Source organism: Doryrhamphus excisus, chromosome 15, assembly GCF_030265055.1.
Source record: "Doryrhamphus excisus isolate RoL2022-K1 chromosome 15, RoL_Dexc_1.0, whole genome shotgun sequence".
In the NCBI taxonomy this organism is placed as follows: domain Eukaryota; kingdom Metazoa; phylum Chordata; class Actinopteri; order Syngnathiformes; family Syngnathidae; genus Doryrhamphus; species Doryrhamphus excisus.
In genome coordinates, this window is record NC_080480.1 from 8,476,571 (window position 1) to 8,499,780 (window position 23,210).

At 41.0% G+C, this 23,210-nt stretch overlaps 1 protein-coding gene across 4 annotated transcripts in view; it reads left to right on the forward strand.

Moving 5' to 3' along the window:
- Positions 1-23,210, forward strand: part of hdac5 (histone deacetylase 5) — a 52,353-nt gene that overhangs the window by 9,506 nt on the left and 19,637 nt on the right. For 2 of the 4 annotated variants that reach the window (XM_058048274.1, XM_058048275.1), the window contains exons 1-6: positions 8,645-10,837; positions 19,582-19,665; positions 22,070-22,317; positions 22,462-22,606; positions 22,700-22,805; positions 23,038-23,171. In XM_058048274.1, coding sequence (XP_057904257.1) covers positions 10,684-10,837; positions 19,582-19,665; positions 22,070-22,317; positions 22,462-22,606; positions 22,700-22,805; positions 23,038-23,171 — 871 coding nt within the window. In that variant the 5' untranslated portion in view covers positions 8,645-10,683. Of the gene's footprint in view, positions 1-2,161; positions 2,324-8,644; positions 10,838-19,581; positions 19,666-22,069; positions 22,318-22,461; positions 22,607-22,699; positions 22,806-23,037; positions 23,172-23,210 lie in introns of those variants that run through there. The other 2 variants (XM_058048277.1, XM_058048276.1) reach the window with 2 other exon arrangements.

The window sequence follows — 23,210 nt, forward strand, 5'->3', positions numbered from 1 at the left end:
GATAATAATAGTGGACAGAGACTATGAACATGAAAAACCAATTGTTCTTCTCAACGAGCAGTGGGTGCTGCTGTGGGGCTCCCATCCCGTCTCAAAGCACTCACATGTGGCTCCGTCTTGTTTGTGACATAAAATAAGCAATAGAAGAAAGCTATGTAAATTATACATTGACATTATTACCCCCTCAGCCAATCCCAGGCATGTCTATTTAAAATGAGGCCCCACTGTAATAGTTTGCAACAAGTACATTGTGACCATCAGTGAAGCCACTGCTTTCACACCATCTATGGTCCTCTCCCTGTCCTGCTTGTCTGCACTTGTTTGTTTAGGGAAGAAGTGTTCAGGTGAACCGTTACCACGGCACCCAGCTCTCTGGTTGCCAGGCAGCACTTCCTGCTCCGCTCCTGAATGGGAGGGACCAGGTATTTTAGGAAATGCTGGTGCGAAGAGGAGGAGGAGGCGGCAGCACAGCAAGAGTGAGAGCTTGGTATTTTGCTGATTCTTTGGCTACATCGGGAACATGTTCTAGTGAGGCATGTGACTCAATTGTTCTTTTTTTTTCCATTTGTTATTTGTTCTGTCTGCCAGTCCCTTTTCACCACCTCTGGTGCAGTCGGCCAGCAGGTTAGTCTGGTTACCTTCTTAGGTTAAAGTACTACACTCCATGATTCCCACACACACTCTCAGGAGTATTTGATCCCATTACCCTGGCACTAATGCAACTAGAAAGCTGGAGAAGATCCACAAACTGTCAAGGTAGCTAAACACTAAGACTACAGTTAGATCTGTTTCATCAATTTCACTGATTGTATCGCCATGAAAGCAGTTTTATTTTTATTTTTTTTGCATTTTACACTTATTTTTATCAGAATAGCATGTGTTTTTTTTGGGTTAGTGAATAAAATGTCTGTTAATTAAATGCAAAAATCCTTATATTTATCCTTATAATACATCAATGGACAGTTTTGGATTGTGTTGCGAGTGAACAACGGCAATTAAAGAGAGAATGGGTTCTAGACCTGAATCTAATCTAATCTAATAATTACAACACTCACTTTTATTGCAAATGTTGATCTGAAATTGGAGGATGATGTCAACGTCAAGCTAGCAGGAGAGTTTGGGGACAGTGTACGTTTATCAAAAATAGACATTTTAATGGGAGTATCAATTTTGGCTACAACAAAAATCTGGATTTGTATGCAAATGAGGGTGGCACGGTGGAGTAGTGGTTAGCAGGTTTTGAAATCAGAAGAAGTTTCTCCAAATCCTCTTGTTTTCTCCATTCCAAAAACAAAGTCCACAGGGATAGGCTCCAGCTTACAAGCGAAATGGAAAAAATGGCCGGATATTGATGACCTTAAACTGAATACCATATTGACCATCTCTGTACTATACTTTACTGTACCCCTAAATCGCTTAGGATGACAACATATATGTCAACAACCCATCGAAGTCGACCAGCTCATCAATTCCTGGTCCACCGTGTTCACTTAGGTCGATGTTGAGATACATGACACTAATAGGTCATTTTTCAATGAAAAATCAGTTGGTTTATGTCTACATCTTGTAGCATTGTTAACATTAACCAGGAAGTGTGGGAGGGTGAACAGGAAAGGAACTTCCCCTTAGCATCAAAGCTTCAGCATAAGCTCGGAGATCCTTTATACTTCCTTTAATCCCCCTTTCCACAGATGGAAACAAACAATGTGAAAAAAGTGTTGACTTAGGTTGGTTTCACTACACTAATATGTTTAGTACCCATAAACATTCTCTCTCATTTGTTTTATTGAGCATCACGCTGCATATCAGGCACATCTTAGGTAGATGCAATAAAATATTTATAATTTAAAAAAGTGGGAAAATCCCCAGGATGCTAAGTTCTCTGAGGGCTTGTCTATTGCTCTGTTTTGGACTTGAGTCTTTTGCTGACTATCGCTGAGCCAGTAGGTGGCACCAGAGTACTGGGTATTCAGGTAAACCAATGGTTGCTTAGTTCCAAAAGTGACTTCATGAGCTTCATACTGTATGTGTGTAGATGTAATAATGAAACAAAGTGATTTCATTCAATGCAGGTATACAATATTTTAAATAATATCTAACATTCTAATACAAATGATACCACTACTGGATGTAAGTGACATTTTAATGTTCTCTTTTTCAGAAAATCTGAGGCTGAAGAAGGTTTAATTCAATCGTTGCCTGTCTATCATCTGTCCTCCAACACATGGCTGACTCAGAGGACCCACTTTAACACACACACACACGCTTAAAGCCGAAGCGCCAAGGCCTGATTCAGCCTCCATGAATTCATCACACACCGCAGGTAAGATTCCATTGATCCATGTTTATTTTAAACATAGTCTTCCACTGAAATGTAATTTCTATGTATTTACTGATGTTTTTAATTCATGTGGAAATGGAGCTGGAACTTTGTTATGTACAATAACATATAAACTGCTGCATATACAGTACATGAATAATCACTGAGTGAGTGTGTGTCTACCTGGTTGGTGCCTATGTTTGTCACAGTGGTAACCTGTTGCAACATAAGAATCCCTTAATAAAACATGGGCTACTGTTCCTGCAGTAACAAACACCAAGCTAAAACTCAAATCTGGCCCACCGACGTCACTTCCTGTTTACCCACCACTCAGCTCCCCTAGGGAACACATTTATATATCTCACACACAAGCATAAGTCTAATTTACTCAATGTCTTAAATGGCTTACTTACTTTTTATTTATTAAAGGTGACTCTGGGGTGGTATTTCATATTTAGAGGACCCTAATAATGTTAAAAACTACACAAATTCCATCCATCCATTTTCTGTACTGCTTATCCTCACGAGGGTTGCGGGCATGCTGGAACCTATCCCGGCCGTCTTTGGGCGAGAGGTGGCGTACACCGTGGACTGGTCGCCAGCCAATCACATTTGCTCATAGACAAACAACCACACTCACATTCACACAATTAACCTAGCATGTTCTTGGAATGTGGGAGGAAACCGGAGTACCCGGAAAAAAACCCACGCATGCACGGGAAGAACATGCAAACTCCACACACAGATGCCCGAGCAGGGAATTGAACCCGGGTTTCCTAGTTATGTGGCCTGTGCGCCAACCACACCTGCACCGTGCAGCCAAAATACACAAATTAATAAGTAACATTTTCTTGTTCCATTAGCAGATTATTTTGCATTTGCAAGTCATCTTTCGTTGTTATTATTAGAAAGTAGGGCTGGGCGACATGACCTTAAATCAATATCACATTAAATTGGGCAGTTTTACATTGCACAACAAATAATTGCAGTAAATGCAAGTTAACTGCTTTTCCTTGATTTATTGACCAACTGGCACATGTGACTTTTAATGAAATATAATGCACATAATGGGACGCAAACGCCAACAACGCGCCATTTACATAATGTGCATAAGGTGGTTACGACAGTTTTCATACTCACTCTGCAATTGGTATTCTTTGCTCAACATCACCTTTGTGGAACCCCAAATAAATCTCCCTGGGACTGTGAACAAACCGTGGCATACTACATCCTGTACATGCATCACGTCACATGCAATTATTAATAGCCACTTATCACACTGCACAAGAAGAACGCTTGTTGTAGACTTGTAGATTTATATACAAATGGGCCAAAATTTCACTCTACTTTGATTCACTTTGTATGGACTTATATCAAGAGCAAAATGCAAATGAAAGGGTTGAAGAACATAGTCGTACGTGTGCTCCCTTTTTAGTTTTTATACTGACTACACACACACTGTACCTCATCTTAAAAGAAAATGAACATAGTATACCCGCACACAGTCAAAACGGACAAAAAATACTTTTGATATACCGACTGGGGTTAATCGCCCAGGTCTACTAGAAAGTGTTTGCTTAAACCAATGTCGAAGTACACAATTTGAGAACCAAAAGGGGTATTTATATGAAAACAGGTTTGTTTATGTCAGCATGTGTCACATTGTTAACTTCATCATTATCGCTAAGCAGCATGAAAGGACAACAGCAGCATAACTGTCTAATTCAGGGGTGCTCACACTTTTTCAGCATGCGAGCTACTTTTAAAATGACCGAGTCAAAATGATCTACCCACTACAAAAATGCAAAACATCTATTTATTTTCAAATGTATTGATGATTATTTGTACGTACAATGTATGTTGATGTACCTTACATAACCAAATGAGCCAATATTGCAAAACACACATAATTAACTATTAACATTTTTTGTAATTACCTGAGTTTACTTTGATGACTTGCACTGAATTGAACCAGCCAGGGATGCATAGTCCGGACAGTAGCTGCTGATAGCCAGCCTCAAGCACACTTCCAAATGTTTATCAGTCATGGATAATATCCGTATCATAATATCCGTATAATATTCCATATCCGTATGGAAGTGATATGTTTTTTGCCTTTTTACTTGGTCCAGTTTTTGCCTTTTTACTTGGTCCAGCTCCTTGACTCATTTTAGTTACCATAAACTTTAGCGAGGGCTTAAAATCTCGCAATTCGCCGACTAGCTTAGCACTTTGCATCGTTGTTTATGCATGAGCGGTGACCTAAAGATCAAAATTCAGTTGTCATCTGACTGGTTGTCCTGTATGTCAATCAAGTAACGGGGATGGATGATAGGCTGACATCGTAAGTTCTGCTGCACTTAGAGACGTTGTTTGATTTGATTGGTCGCCCGAAGGGCAACATTCAGTTGTCATCTGAATGGCTGCCCTGTATATCAATCAAGTGACGACATTGATGCTGGGATGATATTTTTTTAATGTCACACCGCGATCGACCAGTACCACCTCCGCGATCGACCGGTAGATCGCGATCGACTTAATGAGCACCCCTGGTCTAATTTCACAGCATTTAAATATGTAGCCAACCAAAAAAAAAAGTCATTCATCGAAGTGTTCATCCTCCTCCTGGGAACTAAGACCACTAAAGTCATCTTCTTCAGCCTCATAATTCTTTTGTCACACAGTTTATCAGTCTCTGTCTCTCTTTTGTTGTTTTTTTTTCGGTGTCACATGTGTCTACGCGAGTTAGCTTTAGGTGGAGCTGAAGACGTTGGTAATAGTGGATTTTTTTAAAACACTATAAATAAACCTCCACTCAATGTTCCCAGTGTCACTCATTAACTCTGATGACTTGCTTTTTTTTCCATCTGCGTCTGCCGCAGTTCAAACAGAATCTGTAGGAATTCTACACTTGATCAAACTTGCTTAAGCTTTGTCAGATCAAAACAATCGCTGCAGAAGACTATAAAATTTAATATTAGCATCAACTTCACTCGTCCAATTCACTACTTCCTGAAGCTGCATTCTAAGCATCATTGGAACAACTAGAGCCCGACCGATTTATCAGCGGGCCGATTATGACGTATCACAGATTAATCAATATCGGTTCATATGTAACCGACATATGAATTTTTTTTGCCACGCGGAGATTGTGTCGCTCCCTTCCTGTGTGCCCGAGTACTCACACACAGACAGAGTAGCGAGCAGCTGCTGGAGGAGAAGACTGGCCAAACGGCGAAAGAAACTGCATTTTTTTACACTACGGTAAGCCATGCCTTTGAAAAACAATATAACACTACACTTTATATACAGCGTTCTAAAGTGTTTTGAAAGCAGTTATATAAAATGTAGTTTAGTCCCTTGTATTAAGTGTAGCAAAGTGATGCATGTTTTCATTTCTTATTCAATTTGTAGTCAACTTTTTCCCCCCTCTTTTTAATGTTTGCTTCAGCATTTGTTTTTGAGCTGTTTTCAAATACCCAGTAGCTACAGATAAGAACCTTTCAATAGCTATTAAATATTTTTGTGAATAAGCCTTTTATAAACACATAATGTGTCAGATGAATAACACCTCAAATTAGTCTGTGGTATCACTTTCAGCGGAATACAGCAGCAGGTTTTTTATTTAAAATGCTCATTTGTAAGTATCACGTTCTAGACTAATTACCAACATGCATTAAATAGTTATATTTTTATTTGACAGGCAGAGGGCAAGAGGAAGGTATGGAGCCACTTGACTCAAAACTCAACAGGCACGTCAGCCAGGGCTTCAGCTCCAGCAAAGCAAAGAACACTACAATTCAACTTTTTCCTTGTATCTGTTTTCATGTGGTGTTATTAGCTGTGGGAAGGGGCAAAGAGGCAGCTGCAGCTCTGGGATGGTCCGTCCTGACGCAAGGCGACCGCTCTCCTCACCTAAAAGTCCTTAAGTTGACAGTGTTACAAATTAAAGTTCCTTAGTTTTATTCAGTAGTCTTCTGTTTCTTTGTGTTGAATCGTGTTTTGGGTATTATAAGAATTTATGTTGATGTACAGTATATATAGCGAGCCACTACACCCCAATCACATAATCTTTGGCACCAACTGGTGCCGCCCCAATGGACTCCTAGCATCATTGGTGCAACTTGGCTCACCCCATTACATTCCAGTGGATTCCAATATGCGGATTGTTTGGTTCCACTTGGTGGACACGAAAATTTTACATTTTTACATTTTTTACATTTTCTTGCCGCCAAACAAAATTTTTGCCGCCATTACGGGCCACCACGAGCCAGTTGGGAGGCAGTTTGAGCCACTGCACGCCACTAGGCACCTTATTGGCGACACTAGGCGCCACAGCAAATTGCATTGGCTCGAACCGGCACCAACTAGCGCCGGTCAAGTGAACTCTTAGCATTACCGATCAACAATATGTCCGATATCATTTTTTCGGCCCCCAATATCAGTATCAACCCCAAAAGTCCACATCATGCAGTATAAAACCAACTGAATAATGAAGTCACCAGGATGCCTCCAAGGCCTCTTCAGACGCTCTTAGACTGAGAGATGTCAGTTGTCAGTCTGTAATTTGGTTGTCATGGGTACAGATATAGCACACACAAAAGCATACATAGACACACACATACACACAGTGTGACTCCAGTGGTTGATGCGCCTCAAATAGAAACGCAGAGATGAGTCATCCTCTGAGCTACTGCAGTATACACACCTTCAGCAGATGTGTTTAGTATGTGAGACCACTGAGATGTCAGATATGTTGCTTTGTCCCTGGTGTTTCTACCACTTTTTATTTCTAGGTCAATTGCAAGGATGCTTGAACGGAGCAATAATTTAACATAATTTTAGATCAATGCATGGTTATGTTTTTAGTGGCTTTTTTTGCTCTTGTTTTTTTGAATTGAGTCTCTCTGCCTGTGAGTCATACTGAGGTATACTGTACCTAAGTCTGCCCATGGACACACAGAGCTGTTTACACAGGAGGTGAGGATGATGAGGCTGCGGAGGCGGTGGAATGAAGGTGATGATTTAATGAAAATTATTTAATGAGATTTTTGTTCCTGGAAAGGGAACCGACCTTAAGGCAGCCTACACTAAAACCAGAGGAGTCATAGTCGTTTATCTTCTGATTGTCTTCATTCTGTCCCGTTCCACGTAAATCCATGAAGCAGAGTTTCACTTTGGAATGAAGTGCTGAATGGAACAAACAAATACTATAAATAGCAGCCAGTAGTTTCAATTAATAATATCCACACTGACAGCAGTGCGCAGTGCAGCTTTTACTTGAAAATAATGCGTACATGATGATGCTTGGTGGCATTTCCCAGGTGCACCAGACTAAAATACTTTTCTTGGATATATAATAATCTACATCCATGTATGGCGTCATCAGATTTCGAAAAAAAGAACATTTATCAGCAGTGGAAATCTGTCAGCTTCCTGCCTTCCTCTGAGGGGATGAGGTTTCCAACCAAACGTGTCCATCCATCCATTTTCTATACCACTTATCCTCACTAGGGTCGCGGGCATGCTGGAGCCTATCCCAGCTGTCTTCGGGGGAAAGGCGGGGTACACCCTGGACTGGTCGCCAGCCAATCACAGGGCACATATAGACACCAAACATGTCTTTATGTATAACTAGTATACCAATATAAGTCTGATCAGCTTCTTTGAACATTTTGCAGGTACAGTGGAAAGCGTCTAAGTCTACTGTGTTTAAGGCAACAACCTAATTTTGATGCACATGCATGTGCCTATAGCATGGACAGGGACTTCAAAAGAACATTCTTGTTGTGTAATGATTTGAAAGATAATATTCACATCTAATATCTCACTATATCGATGAACGGATGCGTTATGCATAACCAAGTTAGTTGTGGTAGCTTTTTCAGGTCTCTGATTGGCCAACATGTGCCAACATGACAGCTGGCGAATCAGAAGAGCGATGCATTCCTTCACGTTATGCTAGGAATCCACTGGGCCGGCGCCAGTTGGTGCCAGTTTGCGCCAAATATTATGTGATTGGCACGTAGCGGCTCGCTATGGTGCCAAATTAATGTTCGCTCGGCATGTTGCCATTGATCTTTGGCGCGAACTGGCACCAACTGGTGCCGGCCCCATGGACTCCTAGCATCTCCTAGCATCATTGGCGCAACTTGGCTCATGCCATTACATTCCAGTGTATTCCAATAGGCGGCTTGTTTGCGACATTTGGTTCTACTTGGTGGACACATGGCTTCTGATTGCTTGATGCAAGTGGCGTGCCGAAAATTTTAAACATTTTTGACATTTTCTTGCCTCTAAACTCAATCTTTGCCGCTGTTACAGGCCACCACGAGCCAGTTGGGAGGCAGTTTGAGCCACTGCACGCCACTAGGCACCTTATTGGCGACACTAGGCGCCACAGCAAATTGCATTGGTGCGAACTGGCGCCGGCCCAGTGGACTCCTAGCATTAGAGAGTCCACAAAAAGTCCAAAAAGACAAAGAAAAGGTCACTGAATTTGCCATTATTCGTATTTTGGAGTTTCTAATTTGTTAAAATGGTAACACTCACTTCCCTCCTGCTATGTGTTCTTATTCTCTGGCAGACCAGGTGCGTATGAGGTGTGTTAAGAAGCAGACTTAGGATGCCATCTACTGTATGGACTACTAATGTTTGGGAAACACTGCATGCCACCTCCTTGTTATTGCAGGTGAAATGTAAACTGTCACAGCCTCTAACAGAAATGAAAAATTTAGACAGGGGAATTCTGGGAAGTGGTGTGTGTGTGTATATACACCCCCCCCAGCTACCCAGCTCTAGAGGCTTATCTCTCTCTCTCTCTCTCTCTCTCTTTCTCTCTCGCTCTCTCTCTCGCTGTCTGTCTATTTATATCTCTAACTCCTCCCTCTCTCAAGCAAGCTATTTTCATCTATAGATCCCCCCACCACCACCACCATGTTAGTGTCTTTTCTTTTCTCGACTCTTCATCAGGTGAAAGCTGCAGGGAAGACTGAAATGAAAGAAGGTGTTTCCCTTTTTTCTTCATCAAATGAGAAAAAGCTGTTTGTTTATCCTTCTTAACGTCCGCTCCACTACTTTCAGCTTCCCTCGCTCTCTCGCTCCCCTCCCCTTCATTCAGCAGCGTCACAGAATGACTTACGTATGCACAAACACGCACGCCAATGACTGTCAGACAGTGAATATTAGCCGTCTGACCGGCAGTTATTTCTAGTGGGTGTATGAAGGTGAACGACGCAGTAGCCTGCCCTTTTACTGAGTTTCTAACCAGGGATAAGAGGATAACGTGTGATCAGTGGCTGTTCATTTTTCTGGGGAGGATTCTAACTCACTGTCTTTTTTCAGCCTCACATTTCCTTGTTTTTTTTTTTTTATCTTTTCATGTCACTCGCTTCCTCACCCACCCTCCTTGCTTCCATTTCCCTCTCTCTATCGTTCTTGCAGCGCTTGATTCTAATTTTGGAAGCATGGAACCTCGGGGAGTGCTCTCCCAAAGCTATTTATGTCCTCGCTTCTCCTTATCTTCCTCCTCTCCTCCTCTCCCTCTCATCAGCCAGGAGGAGAACAGCATGAGGATCCTTTGATGCAGGGGAATTCAGCTTCTCCTTGTATCTGTTTTCATGTGGTGTTATTAGCTGTGGGAAGTGGCAAAGAGGCAGCTGCAGCTCTCGGCTCGTCCGTCCTGATGCAAGCCGACTGCACACATGGAACCCATCGCCTCCATCACTTCTCAGCCCGTGGAATTTTTGGGAAGTTTTACAAAGGTTTTACAAAGTGAATCGGTTTCTTCACGGTTAATCTTGGTCGCTTTGCTCAACTTGGAGTGGATGTTCCATAAGAGGCAAACTTTGTGATCCGCAAGAGTGGCCGCCACATCCTACAACATTGCAGCCATTATCACACGCTCAGCAAAGTGCTTTGCATGGATCTGGACTCCAGATGACATAGATGAGACCAGCCAACCTTGATCCATTCTAATGAGTCTGTTAACATCGGTCTCTCGTCGCTGTACATCTTCCAGTACATCCTTTTTTATTGTGATTGATTGGTCCAGCCAAGCGGAGGGAAGACTTTCTGGAGACTGCATCAGAGAAGAGGATCTTGTGAGCCACTGTCAGTAGCACGATAAAATCTGTCAAGAATTTCCCCTCCATAATCCCGGAATAAAACATTGATTTCTTGACGGATACGGATTCTTCCCATTCTTTTTTTTGTGAAGAAAAGCAGCTTTCAACAACTTTAAATGGTTCTAAGTGATTACTAATAACCTCACAAGATGAGTAACCCACGGTTCTTGAATACATGGCAGTATTCTTGAAAAGGAACTGTTTTGTGACAGAATAGACCACTTCTCTCGTCTTGGCATGCTGTTGCATCCCACGGTGTCAGGATTGTGCACCATGTTGCAGACCATTTACGAGACTGAGTCCTGTTTTTCCTCTGCCAGCACAGACAGCCAACAGCCTCTGGAGCTCCTGAGTAGCAGCAGGGGCTCTACCACTGCCATGCCCACAGCCGGTGAGTCATCTTTGGGAAAGGAGACGGGGCGGGCAGAGGGTATGCTGGAGGTCTGATGGGGCGTCCAACTAAAGGTTTATAATTATATGTAGAACATGGAGGCGTCACATATTTTATGTATCGCAACATGAACTGCTTTTAGGGTCTGTGAGGAAAAGCTGTGAGGAGGCCTTGCACATGTTTTTGTGGTGAATGAGAGAAGGTAACCGTGGATATGCAGTCGTAGCCATGTGTGCCACTGAATGTGTGCTACTTTTTATTTTCACTTTGTAGAATGATCATTTGCTTGTCCACAGATTGTCTTTATTTGTGAATGTTATGGGTATTGTGTAGGGATGCTCTAATTAGGGTTTTAGCTGCCGATACCTATCATCCATGAACGAGGTGGGGGGTAGCTGATTACATGGACGAATTGTACATGTTTCAATTTTACTATGAGTGGTATTGGCTTGGCCAGGGCCGCAGCTAGACTATTCCAAGGGCAAATAGGTAATTATTTAAAAAAAAAAAATGTAATTGTGGCCATCATCTTTATAGAATCTTTGTGCGGATTTGTCACTATAGAAAGGTATAAAAGTCTGATGAATTTAACAGTTCTAATAAAATACTACTAAGAGTAAGAAATCAGCTGGTGAGATAGTGGACTGCAACATCATAAGGCTGCACACACTATGTGTTTATGTTGATTAAACAACCACACAGAGATAGTGTTTGGAGGACAAGACATAATTAGTCTAATGACAACAAGATAGTAAAGTTGTTTAGGGACACTTGAAAAAGTTAATAGCTTTCCCGTGGTGTCCGTGTGGTGTGCCGTTGTCACGTTGTGTCTTTGGACACACACATTTGTCCATTTCATTCATCATTTATATGCATTTGAGATTGTTTACTGCATGTAAAATGTTTTGTGTTACATTTTTGGCATTTTCTATGGGAAAAATGTATTTAGTTAGTTTCAGTTTTGGTTCTGGAACGAATGAATGACACCTAACCACGGTTCCACTGTATTTCAAGATAAGGAGGCCACAAATGTAGTCGAGATTGCCAAGCAAGTCCAAGTACTGGTTCACAACTGATCATTCATGTGTCCTTGTAGATGAATTGGGGTAGGAGGTTGTGCCAGTGACATTCATTGAAGGTGCAGTGCGGTAGCAGTGTTAGGGGTTGGGGCTTGATGCCAGCAGCTAAGTATATTTGGAACAAGACAGACGTACATTCCCTTTAATCCCCTGCTCCGTTGACTCATTGATTAGACTTCTGACACGTAGTCCTTGAGGACAGTGAGTTTTGGAATCATATGTATATAGTCCGGGTCCACAACCACCGTCCCATAGAAATTGTAAGAAGCTAACTTCATTAACTACACCAAAATGTATCTAAATTCCAACAAGGACTATTACTTTATCAGGAAAAATAATGCACTGTTGGAAACCATTTATCTTGCTTTGTTTCATTGTTTTTCCCACTTTGTTGTGTTTTCTAAGTGAAAGTTCTCTGGCATGCCAAGTCTAGGCTCATACCAATGGTCAGTCTTTTATGCTTTTAATTCAATGTTGTTGCAAGCTGCTTTGATTTTGTTCAGTGCAGTCAGACATGATGAAATGCACACTTTTACTGTGACTGCCGGAAGAGTGTACGGTGGTGAGCGTGCAGTAACCAGTAAGTATGTGTAACACTTATGCGAGGAGACTTATTGTTGCCTTAGCCGTACTGTACTGAGGAGCTACGATGGAGACATGTAAAGTATAATTTCCGGTTTGGTCCTGGTTCATTGTCCTATTCACGTTCTTTCACATTCACACTTACAATTTAGTGTCTCTAATTAGCCAAAAATGCATGTTTTGGGGATATGTAAGGAAGCTGGACTACTGAGAAAATCCCACACACGAAGAGAACATCCAAACTCTACACAGAGAGATGATCCAATGGCGATACGAAACCTTCATCGCTTGACTCAGGCCAACACTAAGCCAAAAAAAAGGAAAACACACTTGTGGTGTTAATCATTCTGATGCTAACAAGCATTGCTGAACATTTTGATCATCATACATGATTTTACCACAAGATTTAGCTGGAACTCTAGTTTTTGTCTTTAAAGGCATTCAACTTTGGAGGTTTCATTGTAGTATTGACAGTATGATTGTACTTGATTGTGTTTCCTGTGGGTGTTGCAATTCTTTGAATTTGATGTCACCACTCCTTTGCATGTACACGGGCTAATCAAGATTGTACTCTCTACATGGAATAGCTGATTGACTTGTGTGTGCAATTTGAAAAGGGGATGGGACAATTTGTCTAATCTTTAAAGCAATCTCGGATTTTGTGGGTAGAGTCATCCCTTGCAACATCACGGTTCAAATTTTGTGGCTTCACTTCATCACAAAGTTATTATATTAATTAATAAATCGTTGCCAGAAAATGTGCATTTTTATGCAAAATTGCCTAAATTAAGCATACAAATGACTAAATGAACAGTGAAAGACACATTTTGGTGTGTAGTATTTTACACTGGTCACTAGGAGTAAGCACTTTTACATCAATGTGACAAAAGCCACTGCAGGAAGTACCGGTAGTAAACAAAAACAAACAACTCTGATTTTCTATAGTATCCACCCCTGTGTATTGGCTAATAATGGTGACTATAGGGCTGTTATTTCATGTCTGGAGGACTCTAATAGTGTTAAAAGCCGTATTTAGAAGGTCATAAATGGGTTTTATATGCTCTAAGTACGAAAATATTCCATTTACAAATAAGGAATCATACTCGGTGGATCCTAATTCACAGGAAACCAAATAACCACGATAAACAACAAATATCTGTATAATGAATAAGCTTTGAAGGAAAACAGCATATCATTCCCTTATAAAGTAAACATGTGGGCCAACAGCTGCCTCTTCAAAATCTGAGACTGTGCAGTAAATCTATTTCAGTTATTGTTTACTATATACAGTATCGACAGCTCCAAAAAATGATTCTGTACAATAAGCGTGCAATAAACTTGTGCCTACATGTACACAGCTGGAAATGGTGATTCTAACTTCATTATTTGTATTATTATTTGCACTTTATGGTCCTGTGTGTTGCTGTAAACCTGGAATTTTCAGTTCAGTACAGTCGGTTCAGACCAGAAACATACCAATGTCCGACATGGTACACATTGAAAGTGACCAGACCTTGAAAACCCTGCTCCGTCGTTAAAGTATCCTATTTGGGAACACTTGACCTTCCCAATGAAATACGTAAATGGACAAAGACAAGTGGATAAGATGGGTAGTGATGGGGAACAGTGCTACAAGTTATTGCTATTAATGCTGTACTTCTGTTGATAAGGAACTTCCATTTCCTAAAAATGAAATGCTCATTTTATCTTTTCAAACTATTACCAATGCATTTCTATTGGCCCTCGGGATACTCTAAAAATAAAATCAATTCATTAATAATGAGATGTGCTGTACTATTAGCTCTTACACTACTTTGCTTTGTCACCTATAACACAAATCGACCTTTGTCGATTAAATATGTCGATTAAATATGTTTTAGCATATTTAATGCAACAAATATGGCTCAATTCTTCTGTATGCAGCATCTATATCTTTAGAATTGTATTTATTGGAAAATTCCCCTGCCAGCAGTTCAAATCATTCATAGCAGTTTTAGGTTTTGAATTGAATCCACAATATACCGAACCGTGACCTTAACCGTGGTATGTATCGAAGCGGCCTACCGTTACACCACTCACCAAGCGACTAAGTGACCAACTCTGTGCTGAAAATTGACGCTATGAATCCATGTGACCTCAAACATCTGGATGTGCCTGCTGGAAATAGTCTAATACTCTTTGAAGGAGTATTTAGTATGCCGTTGTTTTATTGACCAAACCATTCCACACCATGCTTGGTGATATCATTGTGAGTACTGAGCGACTAGAGATGATCTGCATCAAGCGGTCATTGCCAAAGACATGAAGCTTTATGCAACACATCAGACAGCATCTCTCTGGATGACCTACAGCCATCTCATAATACATCTGGCCCACCCTTCTGTCTCTATGGCAACAGGACACATGTGACTACTCTCTCTGGCTCTAGGCTTCTAATTTGTCCAAAGCACACACAGCCATTATACTATTTTTACCTAGCTCTGTCTTTTCTTTTTTTTCCTCTCACTGTGTGCCTCCCTCTGCTGTTTTGCAGGGCTGACATCATAATACCTATTTACCTTAAGCAGTAGAGATTGAACAAAGCAGGAAGAGGAAGAAGAAAAGATGAATATTGACTTCCCAAAATACATCTATGCAGCAACAACATGATGAAATAGTCACGGAATAATCACGGAAACGAGAAACCGGAAGACCGAGACCACTTTTGTCTTTCTAAAGTATTTTGATTAAAAATAGAGCCAGAGTGCATCACGTTCACATGTTATTCATTTATGTCCTTTTCTGTTCTGTTTCTAATATGATGCACAAAATAGAATACTTCCTGTGTAAGCAGAGGATGTCCGTTGGCAGTCATACATTGTGACCCACATCAAAGTACACACGCTGACACGAAATTGTAGTTGTAGTTCCGTCCTGCACCAAATGCGGTCTGCGACATGATCTCACACCTAATTTAATGCTATCGTGTGGCCCATATACTCCACGGTTCCATTGAACGCCGTTGATGCACGCATATAATTGAGACACCCATACGATATTTTTACACGTTGCCACAAACCAACAGGAGCCCAACAAACATGACTGGGACCACGACTTGTGCCGTAATTGGCTGCAGGTAGCTGTGGCTGGATGCTGGCCGCATTGGGAACCCTTTCCACTTTGTGGCGCTGGTCTTGTGTCTATGTGTGTAAACAATGTGTTTTACTTGTATGCCGAGGTTTTTTTTAACAGTCCCACACTGTCCTCCTTCATTTTAGGATGTTAGTTCGGATTTTTTTTTATTTTCCCCCTCCTCTCCTAGTGTTGTGATTGCACAATTTTGCTTGTACTTCTGTATAAGTGACAAGAATAAAGGCTTGGCTCGTTCAAAACACCTCCCTCACTCACGGTGCTACAAAAACACACATTGTAACTTTATACAAATCTTTAACCCGCAAGGCATGCTGGACAAGTGTGTGTGTGGGCTTCCTTTCATTTTGGTTGCACTGTGAGTGAGTCATCCTTTAGGATGATGATCTCCTGTTGGTTTGTGATGTGTGAGTAAGGGTGTAAATATCAGGCTGATTCACTGCATTTAACGGACACCTCCTCAAGCAAGTTGAAGTTTGCCTCTGACTACTTTCTGTCAAAGTCAAGCTTTACCATTGTAGGGCAAATGGGACGGGTTTGCTACCAATAACTCTTCTAATTATGAAGATTACAATGATATTGATTAAAAAATCTATGAAATTGTATTCAGTATTAGAGATTTTTTTATGATTTTAAAAAGTGAATACAATGTCAAAATAATGGGAAGTGATGATGTTATCGCCAATGTTTACAGTCTTATCGAGATTTAATGTGTATGCAATGTCTGCCTCCTTCCATTTCTCTGATACACGACTTACAGAGTAGAACTGTTAGACTAATATGATCAACTGCAATGTTGCCTCTGACCCGCCTCTTTGCCAGACTGTATGTTAGTGTGAGTTTGTGTGTGTTTACAAGACTATAAATGTCTTTAGTTTGACGTCAGAGGCTGGCTGCTGTGGAATGTGTCTCTCTTGCCAAGAGGACTGTTGTACACACACTCACAAGCCAGTCTCACATATACACACACATACTGGGACAGTGCGTGTGTTGTAGTGGAAAGGGAGACACGTGCGTCACCGTGAAACACCAGAATATTTGTTTAGGTAATTGAGAAGTGAGTGGCTGCACACATATTCACAGGCACACGGCCGTGTTTAGACTTTTAGGCTCTTAGCAACTTTTTCTTGCCGTAGCCGCAGCGACTGAGCCAACTCAACGGTCACGTACCAGCAAATCTAAAACTGGTTGTGTCCCTGCATATGTTGAGGCGTATTTTTAAAGTCATTTCACAGTTCTCAGAAATACGCTGTCGTGAGTATCTATAGTTTACATAACGCATGGTCAGGCAAAATGATCTGGCACATTTGTAGGTTAAATAAAAGGCAAATAAAGTAAAGAAACAAAAAAGTGTTTTTATTTTCAAACAGTAAATATAATGCCATTTTGTTTTGTTTCTTCATTGTTTTTTGTTTTTTTTTTCCAGTTGCTGCCATTAATTGGACTGGTGAGCATTGTGCTTTCATTGTGCGAAACAAACTGCAACACAAACAGCATTCGGTTTGCACTTCTATCTTGGTAGACAGCTCGAAACACAATCTTGTTATGGGTTACCAACTTCAGAGCTATGGATCTGCATTGAAACCAAAATCAACCGGCCAAATAAAAACACTTTTTTGTTTCTTACTTTATTTGCCTTTTATTTAACCGACACATGTGTCACATCATTTTGCCTGACCCTGTATATATATTTTGTTTTTTATTTACAAAATCCAAAACAAGGACAAGTTAAAAAGTCTGATTGGGATCTGAACAATATCATTGGTCCTCGTTGTAGTCCATCAGGACAGAGCTAACAAGCTTACTCCCATTGTGGAGGTAAGTGTTTGATGAGCTTAAGTCATACTCTTTATGGAGCATAAAAGCAGACTAATTTGAGGTTAAAGTGAGGCAGAAGAAATCACAATAAATTGGGAAAAACATGGTATGCAAAGTGAAGCCCAGGTCTAAAGTCATCGATGTCAGCGAGTAAGGCCTAATTTAATTTCCTGTCTGGCCAGCAGACAGGAAATATCCTGATGCTCTAACATGCCTTTTAGCATTCTCCAGGAAGTAGCCTAATCCAATAGCAGGGATCAGCTGAGCTCAAGACAGAGTAGCCAACATAGCATGTGGCAGATCAGGGTCAGTGTTGGTTCATCTCTTAAAAGCCCTATCACACACACTTGCACACACATTCACTGACCAGTCGGGCTGACTGAAGCAGATAAGCTAATTAGGAACTTTTCTTCTCAAATCTTCGCTTTAAGCGTGTGTGGTATCGGAAAAAGACAAAGTTGTCACAAACGTCTGGTATAGTCCAGTTCTGGAAGAATGAGATTTATAGCATTTCCACTCATGGTTACAGCTGCTTTTAACAAGCTGGGAAATTTGTCTGCATAGCAAATGGGCTTGCTTTTACAGTTATCATATATTACACAATAATGTTAATTAATTCTGTCTCTAAATGTATGTGAGTTGTAAACTTTTGCCATCGCGTGTACTTTTATCAGCCAAGTACTGTATTTTCTGGACAATGAATCACACTTTTCTTGGTTTGGCTGGTCCTGCACTTATACTCCGGAGCGACTTATATAGAGTATGTTTGTTTGTTTTTTTCACACTGATAGCTACTAGGCTTGTGTGCCAGTATCTGCTACCTCTATCACTCCCACTACATTGACAATTTACAACGTAAACATCATTTTAAAAGGACAACTGAGAAAGGCGGAACAGAAAAAGAAAATCACATTCTACAGACTAGTTATGTTGTTTTGTTTAGGCTATAATAATCTGAATAACTGTTAATATATGTTAACATACCACCTATTCACTTTCCTCATTTTGTTATTATTGCTATAACTGACCTTTCAAGATTAAAAGTCAGTCTCCGACTTTATAAAATAAATGTTTTGGCTGGCGCAACTTATTCACCGGAGCGACTTAAGGTGTGGAAAATACAGTGCTTGACACTGATAGCTACTAGGCTTGAGTGCCAGTATCTGCTACCTCTATCACTCCCACTACATTGACAATTTACAAAGTAAACATCATCTTAAAAGGACAACTGAGAAAGGCTGAACAGAAAAAGAAAATCACATTCTACAGACTAGTTATGTTGTTTTGTTTAGGCTATAATTATCTGAATAATTAAGTTAATATATGTTAACATACCACCTATTCACTTTCCCCATTTTGTTATTATTGCTATAACTTCAAGATTAAAAGTCAGTCTCCGACTTTATAAAATAAATGTTTTGGCTGGTGCAACTTATTCACCGGAGTGACTTAAGTTGTGGAAAATACAGTGCTTGACTTCACTTCAATGTACAAACAGTTAGGCTGAACAAAAAAAGCAGTCTTTTAATTTTCAAGCAATTAAACCCTCCTTCTGAATTATCTTTTTTTTAATCATCTGATTAAACGATGCCTCTGAAATCTGTGATAGCCGGAGTCATTTGGATTAGTTTGTAATTAATTTTTGTCAACATTCTTTTAAAATGCCAACTACTTTGATGTCTGCAATCTTTCCTGACACTTCCTTCTCCGTCAGTGTCTCTGCGCACAAGGATGAGGAATGAGGAAGTCCTGGTTCCTTCTAAAATACATTCTTGGAGCTCTTTTGGCATAAGCAAATGTAACCCAGCAGGCATCATCTGACCTTGTTTGACCAATCAGTGTAGTTGAACATGCTAACTTCCCTCGATATAATATAGGTTAAACTTGTGCTAAAATTGGGGTGAAATGAAGTCTGCTCCCAGTCACTGCTAGACTAATGCAAAGCTTGTGGCTATTTATAGGCAGCAGGATGTTGCATTCCTCTTCTGTTACATTATCATTGCTCATCTGAATGAACCGATGAACTGTGCGTGTGTGTGTGTGTGTGTGTGTGTGTCGACAATGATGCAAGAGTCTGCGATGCCCCTGACAACATGTCCACACTGATCAATCATTCTCTCTCTCTCCCCCCTGTAGTACTGGAGGTGAAGAGCAGCCTCCCATCTGGCATGCAGAGCCCAGTAGGAACAGCAAATGAACAGCGGGGAGGAAGTGGAGAAGGTGGGTAGGGAGTCCTTATTAGTCCTTGAGTGGTATTCCATAGTGGACAATGGAATGGAAGTATTTGACGTAACTAATCCATAAATATTCTAATATCAAGTTTTTTTTTGTACTTTTTGGGTGTCACATTTGCAATCTTAAATGACACAAAGCTGCATCACAGCTAAACTTTGCCTTTGTACTAAAACACTGCACGGCCGTACCCCCATTGCCCTGCTTCTCCCTGCTTATGGTCTACCACAGAAAGAGCATTCACATTATTTAATTGACTTTCAACTTGATATGCATGAATGTGCTGTCGTGTGAGCGTGCCATGTTTTTGACGTGATGATTATTTTCAGTCTTTCTATTCATTTCATTACAAAGAACACTAAAATCATCACACTGCAACTTAACATCCAAAAGCTCCTCCCGGGGCCTCCTGTGAAGAGCGGTGGAAATGACAATAAAAGACAAGACACATGACAGTGATGAGTCCAATAAGAATGAGCACATAGTATTGTAATGACATGACCATAAACATTCATTCATTCATTTTCTACCACTTATCCACACAAGGGTCGCGGGCGTGCTGGAGCCACCTGTTTTCGGGCAGGAGGCAGGGTACCCCGTGGTCTGGTAGCCAGCCAATCACAGGACACATATAGACAAACAACCATTCACACTCACATTCATACCTATGGACAATTTGGAGTCGCCAATTAACCTAGCATGTTTTTGGAATGTGGGAGGAAACCGGAGTACCCGGAGAAAACCCACGCATGCACGGGGAGAACATGCAAACTCCACACAGAAATGACCGAGGGTGTAATTGAACTCAGTTCTCCTAGCTGTGAGGCCTGCGCGCTAACCACTCGTATGCCGTGCAGCCCGGCCTTAAACATGTGTATGGAAAATAGAAATGAAAATTGTGATTCACATTTTCTGCAGAATATATGGCCACATAGTACTGTGAGGCATCAAGTCTCGAGCATCAATGAGAACCAGGACTAACATTTAGATTCCCTTGGTATCATTCAAATGTTTCCTAGTTTCGATCCCCACTTCCCCGACCGGAAACGATACCAACGAAGAAGAAGCCGGTGGTTCAGTGCAACATTTGCAACACAATGATATAATGCAAAAAAGGGTTCACACAGTCATGGTGTCGAAATAACAGTCCTTATCTTGGATGTACTACGTCAGGCTTCCTCTAAGTCATCAGAATCTGACAATCAAACAACAAATGGCATCTGCCTCATGCCAATGTAACCAAGGATGTGGAAATTCGGCATCAACAACAGGAACACCGGCTGTGTGTTGTGTGGGTTGAGAAGGTCCCTTCACTGTTCCCAACCAAGATGGACTGTGCAAATGAATCAACTTGCCTACAAGCGACTTTCTGTTCTTTCACATTTCAGTTAATTGCTCAAATAAAATTATCAGTAGATCCAAAGTTTTTGGAATGCGTCATTCCTTACAAACACCCTCAAGCATCCAGTCTTGTGATGGGAACGCCAAGGTCTGACGCACCAAAACCAAACTACTCTGACCCAAGTTAGTGCACCTCTGGCTTGTTAAACAATACTTTTGAGCAGGAGTCGTTGACCTTTGACCTCAAAAGAGCCATTTTGCCTCATCTTCCAATAAAGAAAAATGGTCTGAAGCCGCAAAACATGATAAGGCTTATACATTTTTAACAGTTTTAACCTTTTAAACAACAATTGTTACAACAACAGAATTCAACCAAAATAGGTGTGAAGTAGGCTTGAAATAAATCAAACACTGACTTTTTTTACTTTTTCCCATATTTGTGTAAAATTAAAAGAAAAATAGCCAGCTTTAACATGAAATCGCCCATAAGAGTTGACATACAGTATCTACATACAGTGTCAGTGCTGCTATCATATCATTTGCATTATTTGACACTGAATTAATGCCATCAATTTGCCAACTGGTGTTTGTTGCCATTCTATTGGTCCTGTCCTTGACTGTCTTTCTTTCATTTTGTGAATAGCAACAACACTAGCAGCTGTAGTTGTGTTTGGAGCCTTCATCCACTTCTTGAAAGTATGTTTGCTCTGCTCAACCCTCCGTAGTAGTTCCGAAATTGCTCCCTTACACCTGTTTGCAGTTGGTTACTTTTCCGAAAAAGCTGAGTGGTTATTTTGAAAATGTCTTTCAATATCACATATGTCATTGTCACACAAAATTCCCTTGATCATCCAATCAACAGTCAGAACGCAGTGTTGATGCATTCAAGGATTTGCAGTGAGTCAGATATTTCATAGTCTTTTTGAAAACACAGAGCTCCGCGCCGGAGCTGATGAGCAAGCATTCGGGTTGCCGGCCACTGCTTTCTAGGGTTCCTTTGACATTTATGATTGATGAATCTTGATGAATCAAGGTAATTATGTCTTTCCAGGTTCTGAAGAAAGCTCAGGTGGAGGAGGAGGAGGCCCTGTTGACTTGCGTACCGAACTCAGGGTGGGATCTTTGTCTGCGGGGGCTGCTGGAGTGGACACATCCTTAAGGGAGCAGCAGCTCCAGCATGAACTTGTGCTCCTTAAACAGCAGCAAGAACTCCAGAAACAACTACTATTTGCCGAATTCCAGAAAAAACATGAAGTGCTAACCAGACAACATGAAGTCCAGCTCCAGGAACACCTGAAGGTATTTATTTAGTTTGCACATTGAACACATGGATGAGACACAACTTTCCCTGTCCGTGTATATCGGTCACACGTCATAAACATGATGTCAAATAATTCATCTTGCCAGTTGTTGTGTCATTCAGAGAATGTATGGCTTTGTAAGCAACAACAGGAGCTGTTGGCAGCCAAGCGACAGCAAGAGCTGGAACAGAAGCGGAAACTGGAACAACAAAGGCATGAAGAGCAAGAGAAACAACGACTGGAGCAACAGTTGCTTCTACTGCGGAATAAAGAGAAAGGCAAAGAGAGTAGGTTATTGCATGGCTCCTGCTCTGTACAAGACAATGAAGCATCTTTCTTCTTCTTCTTGTACTAACTGCCTTGTATGCATGTTATGGAAGGTGCCATTGCCAGTACAGAGGTGAAGCTGAAACTGCAGGAATTCCTTCTCAGCAAGAAAGAACCTGGTATTGGTGGACTGAACCATTCCTTCTCCCCAAAGTGCTGGTAAGGCTCAGTGAGCGATCATAAAATCACGTATAGAATGTCACTGCAATGAATCAGTAAACATCTATTATAGTATGTACAATATATGTGTTTCCCTTTAAGACCTGTGGAGTAATTATTACCGCTTACTGTATCAAAGTAGATCATTGTTGTGCTTTCTTGGACAGTAAATTGAGTGCCGCTACTCCTTTTTCCTAACCTTTCCTAACGTTTTTCATTTGTCTGTCTGCAGGGGAGGCCAGAACGCTTCCCTGGAGCAAAATTCCCCGCCCCAGAGTAATACTCCAGGAACGCCTCCCTCGTATAGACTTCCCACATTACTGGGAAACTATGAAGGCAAAGATGACTTTCCGCTCCGCAAGACAGGTAGGGGTGTATGAATGAAGGGGACTTTATTTCTCTCTT